The following is a 13,388-nucleotide window of genomic DNA, read 5'->3' as shown; positions in this document are numbered from 1 at the left end:
ATGTTTTTTGAACCATTCAAATCGGTTGATCTGCGCGCCCGAAAAAGTGAACAAAAAAATGCAGACACACAAAACACACACACACATTCATTTTTCCGAGGTATGCCAAAATGTTCAGAAACCTTTTTTTTCCAGAAAATTTTCATTTTTGATTTTCGGCCCATTACTATAACTATCCTACGGGAAGTTAAAAATGAGCTAAATACTGATAACAAATTTTTCGTCACAATGATTTAACCGAATAAATTAAATATTTATATGTTCTAAAACTCTTTCTTATTAAATCAGCTGCTGCAGCGGCGGCGGCGGCGGTTGCTGCAGCCTCTTCTCACAAATCACCTGCAACCGGAAGTAGTTTTGTGAATGCTTCTACCAGCGGAAGTACTTCTAGTGGAAATGATGCTGCCATTATTAGCCTATTAAACAGCGCGCCTGCTGCTATGACAAACACACATCATCAACACCTTCAACAACATCAGCAACTTGCGGGAAATGCTACTGGTAAAACCAGAACGGCAGTTTTTCCTCAAAGAAGGGTTTGCGTTTCGCCTGCTGGTAATGTTGTCGTTGCTGATGTAACTGATAGTACATTATCACCGTCGTTCTCTTTGCCAGGTAAGTTTATAAACTATACATTTTTTATATTGTTTAGCTGTCGTACCAAATTTCCATCATGATTACAATGCATTATTCAACCTATATCAAAAGTTGAAAGCATATTTTAAGTTTAAATATATATTCACTTCACTTTCATAACTTTTAAAAAGTAGAATGTTTGAAAATATTTTTTTTATTTCTTTAATATATAAATTATCGCTTTTGATAGAACAGAGTATTTGAAACAAAATAATGCGTTTATATTAATTCATTGAGCATTTTTTGTAACTTGCCTTGATTGTTTTGATATGTTTCAAGCGTATCTAAAATTTGTAATTTCTGTTGCCTCAAGAATTTAAAAATAAATGTTTTAGTTTTAACAAAGAAACGGCACTATTGTTTATTGCGCGTGTTTGAGCTGTAGGTTAAGGGGCACGACTAGTGTGACCGCATAAAAAAAGGTGATTTTTGGGAATTTATATTAAAAAAAAAATACTTTCAAATCAAAATCAAAATTTTAAGAATATATTTACACATGATTTAAGAATACATAGTAAAATTTTTGAAGAAAAAAATTAAATATTTTTGCTTCTACGTGGATGAAATTAATAAAAAAATCTCATTAAATTAGATAATATTGTCTGTAAAATGAACTACTATAATTAAAATAAAAAATTGACAAAATGGCGGCTTTTTAAAAAAAAGTCGAAATTTACCCAAAATTTTGGTAATTTTTGGACTGCCAAAACTCGATTTTTGAACCGATCAAAAAATCGATAGTTCATTTTACGGAGAACTATATATAGAACATGTAAAAAAATTTTGATAGTGATCGGATCATTTGTTTTTGAGTAATCGCTGCAGCAAATTCGGAATTTGCCGATTCGAGAAAAATGCGTTTAAAGATAAAATGATCGTTATACTATATACTATATATATATATATATACTCTTTAAATGGCTGCAACTCAAAAATTATTTAAGATATCAATTTAAAATTGTAGTATGTTATTTTTAAAGGTATTGTATCGAAATATGGAAAAATTGAAAATTTGATTTTTTGAAAATTTCACACTAGTTGTGCCCCTTAATAATATTGTGACATATCGGTAAATTATTTTTTATTTTTATTTATAGCTGGCTTTCAAGCTACCGTACTCTCACCTAGCGACACATCACCAGCCGCGCAACAATCACAAACACCTCCTGCATCCACAATACTGGAGCGTATGATTGCTAACGCCTCGCCATCGAAAAAAGTTTCGCCTGGTGCTACTCAATTCAGAACACCGTCAACCATACATGCAGCTAATCTCAATTTGGCGGGCCGTCAGCAATTTGCGCAGCGAATAGGTGTGTCTGGTGCTGCTGGCGCAATACTGCCACAATTAACACAAACAAATGCTGTTGCGGGCACGGCAAGCGCCACTAGTGTTGCCACTCCATTCGCTACTGGACAAACAGTGCTATTAAATACGACGGGGGGTGGAACCACTCAACTGCCGATGTCTTTGGGTAAGCAAAGTGATGCACAGCTTTTGTTTATATGAAGTTGCCTATATCTATTTTTATAGTACAAAAAACCTTTATAATTACTTTAATTGTAGCTCAACTAGTAGCTTCAGGTGTTAAAGGGCTGAATACTCAATCAATGCGAGGTGTTCCTTCAGGTATTGTATCTTTCAACCAAACCTCAGGACCTCCCTTGCAGTTGTTGGAGGCTTTACGGAGACCTTCAGCACCCTTGCAAAGCACTGCAGCTAAGCCCCAACTCACTAGAAACGCAACCGGAAAATGCCAGTTGACGGGAGCGATTATCAAGATGTCTGTTCCAAATACAGGTAATATTGTTTATAAAATAATGCAGGTTTTAAGTTATCTGTGGTATAACATGGTTTTTCTAGAGTCGATTATCAAATTATTTCAACATTAAATATTTCTGTTGAATATTGAACTATTAGATGAAAATATCTTTAGCAGCAACCTAACCATGAGTATCAATTACCATTAAATCTTTGCGGTCGTTTGTCCACTTTCAGCCACCAAAGCCTTTTTACCGTTCCGCTCGTATGTCTGCTCTCAGCCACTGCAGCAAGTTACGTATAGTGTATGTATGCATTCATACAGCATGCAGTAAATATAAACATAACTTTTATACAGAAACAACACTATATAAGTGTATTATAGTAAAAATATATCTAAAGTAGACAAAACAGTTATTAACTTCCCGTAGGGTAAATTATAGTAATCGCAAAAAAATCGAAAATGAATTTTTTATATATCTTTACGTTTGAAAGGTTTCTGAACATTGTGGCATACATTAGAAAAAATGGACGGGGGGAGGATCTAGAATGTAATCTTTCTTACACTGATTTTATACTCATCTTTTAAATGAGCGAATTTAAAGAGCCCATTTGTCTTTTCTCTTTCCATTCTTTGTGTGTATGTTTGTATGTGTGTGTGTGTGCGGATACAAATTTTTGTCCATGATTTCGGGAACACCGATAAACCGATTTAAATAATTAAAAAATTTATTCGGTTCATATCGATAAGGAGACGTGATGATTAGTTTTTGACAAAGGCAGGTCTAGCCGTTCCGAAGATACGGGGCAAAAAGTGCCAAAAACGGTACTTAGTTTTTAAGAGAATGGAGCGTCCGATTTTAATAATTGAAAAAACATTTTACTTGTATTGACAAGATGAAGAACTGAATAAATTTCTGAGAAGTCAGGTCTAGCAGTTTCGGAGATCTAGTAAAAAAAGTAGAAAAAAAAAACCATTTGGCAGTCAAAAATGATCATTACACATATGCATATCAAATTATCAGATATTTTATGGAGATTTTAATAATGTGTATCAATTTTGTTTAAATTTTTATGGGTTCCCTAACATGGTTTGTCCGTTAGACAGCGACGCGGCGCTTACGCGCTTTGTTATTTAGTTTCTATGCAGCTAAATTAATGCGATTGTTCTAAATTTCTAAAATATTTCAAAAGAAAAAAAAACATTTTTTCCAAAAGTTTGTTTTCCAAAAAGGGGCCGTTCAAGTATTACGTAAGCACTATAGGGGGGGGGGGATTGTTGATTTTCTTATTTGGGTTGACATGGGGGGCAGGGTAGTCTGGATGATGATAACGTCATAGGTAGTAGTTTTATTTTTTTACATTAATTGCACAATGTTTACGTAAGCATGGTGGTAGGGGGTAAGAGCTTTGCTTACTTTTGCTGACAAGGGGGTTGGGGGGGGGGGTAAATAATTGTAATAAATCTGCTTACGTAATACTTGAACGATTCCAAAAGTCAATTTTTTCAAAAATTTAAATTTCTCAAAAATCAAATTGTTTAAAAGTTAATTTTTGATACGGGAGGTTCCAGCAATTTGCCTTAAAGCACGATCCAATATACCACTAGTTAAATTTTGTTTACACATCCTAAACTTGTGTGTTCTGCTCTATGGACAGAAAATAATTTCCAGTCGTGAGGAACTAATGGTAACATTTTTACTTACAGCTAGTGTGTCTCATGCCACCCCAGTAGCAACAATGACATCAGGCGGCACGATTTTAGCGCTCACTCCACAACAATTGGCAGAAGTTCAAGTTACTAAGGATCAGCAACCCAAAGGAACCTTAAATCAATCTTCTTCAATGTTGTTTGATTCTAAGCACAGGCGCAGATCACACACTAACGATAGTAGTTAATGATAGCAGGTATCTGTAGTAAAATCTAAATCTGTATGAAATGCTTTGTTAAGACTGTCCTTAATGTTTATAAGTTCTCTATAATTATAATAAATCATAACAACGGCAAACCACTAACTCTTAAAACGTCAATAATATTCAATTGAGCATTATTATCTGTTAAGCAATACATTGAGATGAAATCAGATTATAAGCCATTATCGTATGCTGTTTTTAATTTCTTTTTTTTATATATAAAATCTTGTCGAATTATTTCTACCATTACAACTATTTGGCTGTTTTATATTGGCATTGTGATACATAATAGGATTCTTTCATAGAATAATTTATTAATTTTATTGCCTATAATTGAGCATAAATTAATATAGAAGATATGAATTATAACATTAATAGCAGTTTTAATATATGTGCATATGAGCATCTAAGCCTAAAATGAAATTTAACTATTAAACGTTAAACATTTTGTGATCTATAATATTTAAAATGTTTGATCATATAGAAATGATATATACATATAACCAATATATTATAAAAATTAAGTCATACAAATAATACTTTAAACTTTTTATTTTACTTCTTACTAGTGTCATCTTTATAATTACTTTCAGTTTTTAATTTCTTTGAATATTTATAATTATTGGTCTAATTGATCAAGTTATTATAAAATATTATTCTATTTTAAAAGTCTATTTTAGTGCTCTTTGCATATATAGAATACTACAAATTCATGGCTAAAGCCATGCTAGCCAGTTCACTGGCTAAATTTAAATATTTTAGAAGGATATTCAAAAGTATGATTTTTTTTCTTTTCTTGTACAGATATAAAATATTAATTAGAAATCTTTCACCTTACTCTTTAATGTACAAAATTCTACATATAGAAACGTTTAATAATTTTGGTCTTGGTTCATTTAACTACGAACATCTAAGCTTTAAAAACAATCATCATATAAAACGTTTTGAAATGCATTTAAGTACAGATAATGATAACAATATACCGTTGATTCTTTTTTTAATTCTTTTATAAAGTTAAATTCAAAATTTTGGTTGTATGTTCTATAGTACAACTTTCCACTGCTGATATTCAGTGTATATTAAAAGGTTGCTGCCACAGAAAAATTCACAAGTTCTTTGTATAAGTAACAGTGCCAAAAAAAATAGTATGTGTTTGTAAATATGATGTGCATTCATATTCGTTCTGGTACAGATATGTATAAGAAACTCTAAATTGGCCTCACAGTAAATACCAAAGAATGAAAGTGTTTTTCTGATTTATATTTTCAAATAGTATGAGCCTATTCATAAAAATACAAAGCAGAAGTTCTTTTATAAAATTTATCAAAACAGGGATGCAGAATAATTTTTATTGGAATTCTTTTCTTTATGTCTTTTCTACAAAGTATGTCAATAATATTTATTTATGGGAATAGCCTGAGAAATCTATTTTAAATTTTGTGCCAATGTTAATTACTTTTGATGATTATTTTGAGAACACTGGTTGATACTTTGCATATTTTCTAAAATCTAGTTTTGCGTGAAACTTATAAAGTCTCAAGAAAATACAAATAACAAAATTAATTTAATAATAATAATTTAATAGTAATTTGTTTCATATTAATATTTTTTGAATTCAAAATTGTTTTTACTCTCTTAAAAATAAAAAAAATGGTAAATTGACCAGAATGTAACATATTTTAAAAACAATTAATATATCATTAATAATTGATTCCAAATTAATATCACCAATAATATTGTACATGAATACAATTTTTTATGGTCAATTTTCATCGGCATTAATCATTTGTAATATATTTTGACAAAGTAGGATTTTTACTTGTTTTTGTGATACTCGTAGATTTAATTAATAGCTTTACTTTACTGTAATTTTTTGTAAATTTTAATATTTTTTCACATATGTAATAAGGTTATTTTTTACATAGATTTAGTCACATATTAGTATTTAATTTAACCAAACTATAATCACAAATAGATTGTTTAATCTGGCATAATATTATATTTATTATATATTATCACAAATTCAATTGGTATTGAATGATGGCATTGTAATTTGTAATTAAGTTTTATTAGCTGCTAAATGAGTAAATAATTAATTTTTTTTTTTGATAATTACTTAATGACTTGAACGAGACATGTTTTGCGAATTCTTAGATTTGTAGTGACAGCCTTAAACACATCATTGATAGTAATGGTGCCTATAAGATCATATTTGAATGAAATGCAAGTTTTATTAAAAAGCATCCATATCAGAAAACAAGAAATGTATTTGAAAACAAAATCTAATTGAAATGCCATATTCTATGAAAAAATGTTTTGAAATACTTTTTTTTCTTAAAAGCTACAATATTATGCTCACTTTTTATAAATGAAGATAAGTGAAATAATGTTTATAGGGCATTGCACAGTATTATATATATATATATATATATATATATATATATATATATATATATATATATGTATATATATATATATATATATATATATATATATATATATATGTATGTATGTATATATATGTATATATGTATATATATATATATATATATATATATATAAATATTTTCTGCCCTATTCCTAAAATTCTTAAGTTAGCAATTATAAGTTTTGCCTTAGGTTCATATACAAGTCTTAAAGAATAACAAAAATAATTGAGATTTCGCTACCACTAAGTTGGAGAACACATGATTAAAATTTCATCTTTCTATGAAAATTCATACAATTGAAAATTTAATTCACTAGTAAAAGCAATTTTTAATTAACTGCAGCAATATTATTCATAATACTTTTGAATCAGAAACAAAATGTTCAACTTTGTTATGAAATATAGTATAAGTATCTTTAGATCTTTTCTGTGATCTATAATGATGAAGCTACTTAATGTAAATAACGTATTTAATTAATTTATATTTTCTTTTTGTTTTCTTACCATATGTACATACACATGTATGCATATGTGTGTATATAGGCGTTTGTTATATCATACATATAATAAATACATACACACACTCACACACACGCTCACACACAAACACAAACCTACGTATATATATATATATATATATATATATATATATATATAGAATTTGTAAATATTTTGTAGAGCTTCGAACAAAGAATCCACAATTAAAAAAAACAAAAGTTTTTTAAAAGACCATTTCTTTATTTGCACTTTGCTTGGAATCTTTGTTCAAAGCTTTACATATATATATATATATATATATATATATATATATATATATATATATATATATATATGTATATATATATATATATGTATATATATATATAATTTACACACAAATATGTGTATGTATGCAAACACTATCAAGCAGACTATATATATTTATATATATATATATATATATATATATATATATATATATATTATATATATATAATAATTATGCCAATATTTAAAGATATAGAAGTATTAATTTTTGTAAGTTATATATTTATAAGGTTGTAGATATAATTGTAAAAAATAATTAAGTGTGGACACATGTAATATACAACAAATATAAATTATTGTTATACATAATTCTCAACAAATATTAAAATGATGTTTTGTAAGTGGTATTTTTTAAATGTTTATCCTTTAAATTATTTTTTATTAGCTTTATGTTTAATCAACAAATATAAATACATTAGAGTAAATTAACAGATTGCAAAGCCTTTTCAGATGCTTTGTTAATAAAGACTGCCCGTTTTTTAGATTCCGATGTACATATTGATACAAGTTCTTGATTTATAGGAGTGCCACCTGGCTTGTGCATTAAAGATATCATTTCTCCTGTAGTCACAATGGTCAACATAGCTGTACTCAATGATTCTTCTTCTTCAGTGGGGTCTGCCAATAACCATTTACTGTAAAGAATATTAAATCTTTAATATTGTAATATTCTACTCATTTTTTTCCAATATCTCTTAGTGCCATAATATCTGGGCAAGATTAACAAGAAATATATTTGCATGTAATGCATACTCATCAAATACTGAAAATGTGTGAGCAGCAGGCATTATTCCGAGTGACAATGGTTTCTTCTTATCTTCATATACAACAGTGGATTCAGTATCAACATCATATTCTACAGTTGGCAACTGAACTAAAATATATAAACAAACTAAAATAATTTTTGAGCTGCATGACATTAAATTATTCATTAATTATTGCTTTTGGCTAACCTGTTCTTAAAGCAGCACTAAGTGCAGCAACACAAACATCTATCAAACATCCATCATAATTCAGACATATCATATCACAATATAGTACCCAAGCAAGTTTATCATAGGCTATACAAAGTTGTTCAAGATTTACATATTCAGAATTTTCTAATATATTACATACAATTTGACTAGCCACTTGCGCTTCATCACAAGGGGGACCAGGTCGAAACTTGGAGGAACATAATGCAGGCAAAGTAATGTTTGGAACTAAAAAACCTTTATTTGCACCTTCAGCTTTTGGGGTGCATAATTCCTGATAAATTTTGAATTATGTTTTACATTTATATATATATATATATATATATATATATAATTATTTGCTTATAGTCATATTTCATGCTTTCTTTCAAGATTGTCATCTTTCTATATTGCAGCAAAAATCAGATTTTGTGAAATTTTGAGTGAATTTATAACTCACAATACATAATAGCATTACGTAGCCAGCTTTAAGAAATATTGACAAAACTGAATCAAACCAAACTGAATAAACAAAACCTAAATTATGCATTTTAAGAAATAATTGAATTATATGCTGTGCTAGTTATTAGTTTAGCAAGATAATAATATTATTTCAACACTAACAGCTTTTATTCCGCATACAACAGTAGTTCCTCCAAACTTTGCAATTGCTGAACCATCAGCTGTTTGAATCGAGTTGACATTTATAACAACAGGTCTATATTTTAACAATTCTCTTCCATCGGGTCTTATATTATGTATTAAATAATCTTTATAATACTTTAAAGGCTGCAGTTTCCTATTAAAAAAAATTGCAAATATAAATCATTTAAAAATATATTATAAAAATCGAGTTAATTTACTTATATTGTTCTGCCATTTCAGTAGTATTGGAATTGGTAAGGTACCTATATTAAAATACAAGGAATTTTTTAAATAAATTACATCAGAAGTATAAAATTTTTGTATATAACCAAAGTGACTTGTTAACCTAAACACCGGTTTAAAATTCAAAAGCATGAGGAAAGCATCAAGAAATCATCTGTCAAAATTGCAGGTTTGCAGGTTTCATCAGACCAAATTCATTTTTCAGCAGTTGTCAGGTACAAATAATAGAATTGCTAGGGTTACACTTCAACGGAGACTCCTGTCAGCAAAAGAGCTTTTGTGCAAATATTATTAGCACATATATTAGTTTATTATAGAGTTTAAAATATTACTATTTAAATTATTCCAGGATTTTTTAACATTGCCGAAATTTGTGCTTAATATTTTAAGTCGCCCATACCTAAATACTTAAATATTTTTATAGAATACTTTTTAGAATAAATTATTTTAGAATACAAAGTGAGTCAAATAAATTAAATTAAATTAGTGAATTTAGCTACATATATTTATACACATAAATGTTTGTTTGAGAAATATCAATTTGAAATTGCAACTATCAATCCATAGATAAAAGAAGAGTATCAATCCTTAGTGAAAAGCCCAAAACTTGTTATCAAAATAAAAGATTAAAAATAATGACTTTCATAATTTGTCATGATTTTAAGATTTATATCTCGACTATAATGAATAATCGACTTAAAAGTTTATACAACTTGTCTTAAGGCAAACTGCTACTCATTAGTAACATTAACAATTTTTATTTAATATTCTTTATGAAATCTTTTGTTTATTCAGTTTGATTTGATTCGATTTTGTCAATATTTCTTAAAGCTGGCTACGTAATGCTATTATGTATTGTCAGTTATAGACTATTTCTAAAAGAATATAGTTTATATTTAACAAAGATATACGTGTATATAACAATATTTTTCGTTAAATCAAAATTAAGCACTAAATATTCTTGATATAATATTTCTAGCCTTTAGCCCTTTTAGCTAAAGATACATAACTTATTAACACTATTTGAATTTTGTAAATTGTCTTTAGTAATGTTTTAAGAGATAAATCATAATAGCAGATTATTGCATTTTTGATTTTACTCATTTTAACTAATATATTTATATATTGTCGGTTAACAGTATATGTTTATTATATTTTTTTTTGAATACGTTTATTTTCAACAATATTCGCACTTAATAATTAATTTCTATTGTAATATTGTATTTCTATTCTATATATTGTATATATATATATATATATATAATATTGTATGTATGTCATTTGAATAAACGGCCAAAGAGTGTCTATCCTGACGTGTATGTGCTCTATGGTGTGTCATATGTAGAGTGTCTGATCCCTTACGGAAAGAAGTATGTATCTGTGTGCGAGTCGGTGTCTGGCGGTAACTTGAGTGTTGAACAGTTCGGCGTTGTGTTAATTTGGTGAATTATTAAATGTATTGTATGAAGTAAAAGGTGTTTTATTAATTAATTAATGCTAGAATAAAGCTAGCTTAAAGCTCAGAAGTGGGATTGGATCAAAACGTGGAGAATTTTATTAGAGAACATTATGGTGTGGATTATTGAAATAGGCGATTTCAGTAATCTTTTTTTGGAGTGCCCGTGTTATTAATCAGGCGGATTATAATTACGGGGTGCGATAGAAAGCAAGGTGTGCTTCGCTATCGTACAAGTGCGGGTGTTATTTGTAAGTTTTGTAAGTTTTGTGTGTTTGTGTGTTGTGCTAAAGTGAGGTTAGCACGTGGGTAACCAAAATAAGAACAGAGTGGAGAGAAAATATCAAAAGCAGGGCGTAATATTGACGTTGGCGAGTCGCGGAGCTGCGATGTGTGTAATTAAAAACTGGAGATTGCGGAAATAAAATAAGATTTGGTGAGATGGCTACTGGTGGTGATGCTGAGAGCTTGGTGCCCGAAGCCTTAGAGTGCTATCGTTGACGGACTTGATTAATCTTATTAGGGCGACAACCAGTAATAAAAACGATAGCATCTCGAGCAGCGAGTGGTTGGCGACGATACCGATATTCGACGGGTCGTCGAGCAATGCATCGAGGCGTGGTTTGAACGGGTTGAGACCGTCCGGGATGCATACGAGGTGCCTAAGAAAAAGATGGCGGTGCTGATAACATCGAAGCTGTCGGGGCGGGCGAGGCGATTATATGACAGCAAGGCAGAGTATGCGACATATTCATACGACGAGCTGAAGAGGGTGCTAACAGCGTTTTTCAAAAATGGAGAAGACAGGATGACTAGAATGAAGCGCTTTGAGTCTCGGAGGTGGCGAAAACAGGAACCGTTTAGCGCATACTTTCAGGAGAAGATGGCGCTAGGGAATAGGTTGGGTTTATGGAGTCCGATCTACTGGCTTATATGATAGACGGCTTCGACAACCCGCCACTCCAGGCTCAAGCCAAGATGAGCCAATTTAAGGATTTAGCAACTTGCTAGGTGTAATGAATGAGTTGACAGCGGAGGAACGCGGATGCAATATGATGCCGCCTACGAGGGTACAGCCAAACAGTGTTTCCTAGAGTGGAAACACAAGGCACATATCCTACGGTGAGGTGTTTTAATTGTGGCGGAGTGGGACATATGGCGTCCAGGTGCATCAAACCGAAGAACGATGGAGTGGCGTTGCTACGACTGTGGCTCAAAGGAGCATCAGCAGAGATTCTGCAAAAATGTCCGGAGTACGGCGCAGGTGGCGCCTGACAGCACTACATTTCGAGGTTAACGAAATATTGGCGATTGATGTGAGATTACCACAGACGGAGCAAATATAAATATATCAGATGAAAATGACTACGAAGTGGTAGCGACAGTAGAAGACCTGGAGAGTGAAAAACCGGAGGAACCAGAGACTGCATTCGAAATGCATGACTATGGAGTGATAGCGACAGCAGGAGATCTGGTAGAAAAGGAATATTTGGAGAGTGAAAAGCCGGAAGAAACAGAGACTGCATTCGAGATGCATGGCTATGGAGCGATAGCGACAGCAGAAGATTTGGAGACTGAAAAACAGGAAGAGCCGGAGACTGCATTTGTTGAAATGCAGGCTATGGAGTGGTCGCGACAGTAGGAGATCTGGTCAGAGAGGAATATTTGGAGACTGAAAAACGGGTGGTGCGCGATCCTTACCCCAGTCCAAGAATAGATGATTGCTTGGACTCACCGAAGTCTAAGAGGTATTTTACGAAGCTAGATCTGGAGAACGCTTTCTTTCATGTGGTGGTGGCTGAGACTAGTAGAAAATACACTAGCTTGGGGTGTGCACAGGAGAATATGAATACAACCGTATGCCATTTGGGTATTGTAATAGCCCCGAATGTATCTATGAGATATGTAAGTGACATTTTTCGTTGTTTTGTGATGAACTGTGAAGTTATAGTGTACATGAACGATTTACTAATGGCCACAGAAACAATTGAGGAGAATATTGAAGTGTTGCGTAGGGTGTTAGAGATGATTCGTAGAAATAAGCTAGAACTAAAATTAAATAAGTGTATAAAAATAATAGGCGTATAAGGACAATAAGTGATGGCGACAAAGTTGGTAGAGACAATAAGTGAATGAAATATGATTTATGTTGTAATGGTTTATGATTTATGTTGTAATGGTTTTATGATTTGTGTTGTAATATTAGATTTAGATTACTGTTGTATTAGATCTCATCAGTCGGGGGAGCCTGTGAGGTCAGGATTGGCCGAACTATAATATTGTATGTCTGTCATTTGAATATAACGGCCAAGAGTGTCTATCCTGACGTGTATGTGCTCTATGGTGTGTCATATGTAGAGGTCTGATCCCTTACGGAACAGAAGTATGTATCTGTGTGCGAGTCGGTGTCTGGCGGGTAACTTGAGTGTTGAACAGTTCGGCGTTTGTGTGTTATTTGTGTGAATTATTAAATGTATTGTATGAAGTAAATGTTGTTTTATTAATTAATTAATGCTAGAATAAAGCTAGCTTAAAATATATACA

General features: G+C 31.0%; 2 protein-coding genes across 2 annotated transcripts in view; both read right to left on the bottom strand.

The window, feature by feature from the left end:
• Positions 1-13,388, bottom strand: part of LOC113369786 (chromatin-remodeling complex ATPase chain Iswi-like) — an 85,771-nt gene that overhangs the window by 66,064 nt on the left and 6,319 nt on the right.
• Positions 7,886-9,537, bottom strand: LOC113369790 (exosome complex component RRP43-like). Its single transcript, XM_026610361.1, has 6 exons — positions 9,492-9,537; positions 9,364-9,408; positions 9,125-9,299; positions 8,501-8,795; positions 8,301-8,421; positions 7,886-8,182 (listed from the first exon to the last, which is right to left on the bottom strand). Exons 1-6 carry the CDS (start codon positions 9,518-9,520, stop codon positions 7,963-7,965), a joined length of 885 nt encoding a protein of 294 aa, XP_026466146.1. The 5' UTR covers positions 9,521-9,537; the 3' UTR covers positions 7,886-7,962.

Source organism: Ctenocephalides felis, unplaced genomic scaffold (genome assembly GCF_003426905.1).
Source record: "Ctenocephalides felis isolate EL2017-DRISC unplaced genomic scaffold, ASM342690v1 CF-g0.4_SCAFFOLD_01492, whole genome shotgun sequence".
Classification (NCBI taxonomy): domain Eukaryota; kingdom Metazoa; phylum Arthropoda; class Insecta; order Siphonaptera; family Pulicidae; genus Ctenocephalides; species Ctenocephalides felis.
Note: the sequence above shows the minus strand (reverse complement) of the source record. Positions and strands in the feature narration are given on the sequence as shown.

Excerpts from the sequence above, each read along its gene's own strand:
- LOC113369790 (XM_026610361.1), bottom strand. The coding sequence starts at position 9,520 with ATGCTTTTGAATTTTAAACCGGTGTTTAG. Across the intron at positions 8,422-8,500 it reads TAGTGCTGCTTTAAGAACAG|TTCAGTTGCCAACTGTAGAA; the intron begins GTTAGCCAAAAG and ends TATATATTTTAG. Across the intron at positions 8,183-8,300 it reads ACATTTTCAGTATTTGATGA|TAAATGGTTATTGGCAGACC; the intron begins GTATGCATTACA and ends TATTCTTTACAG.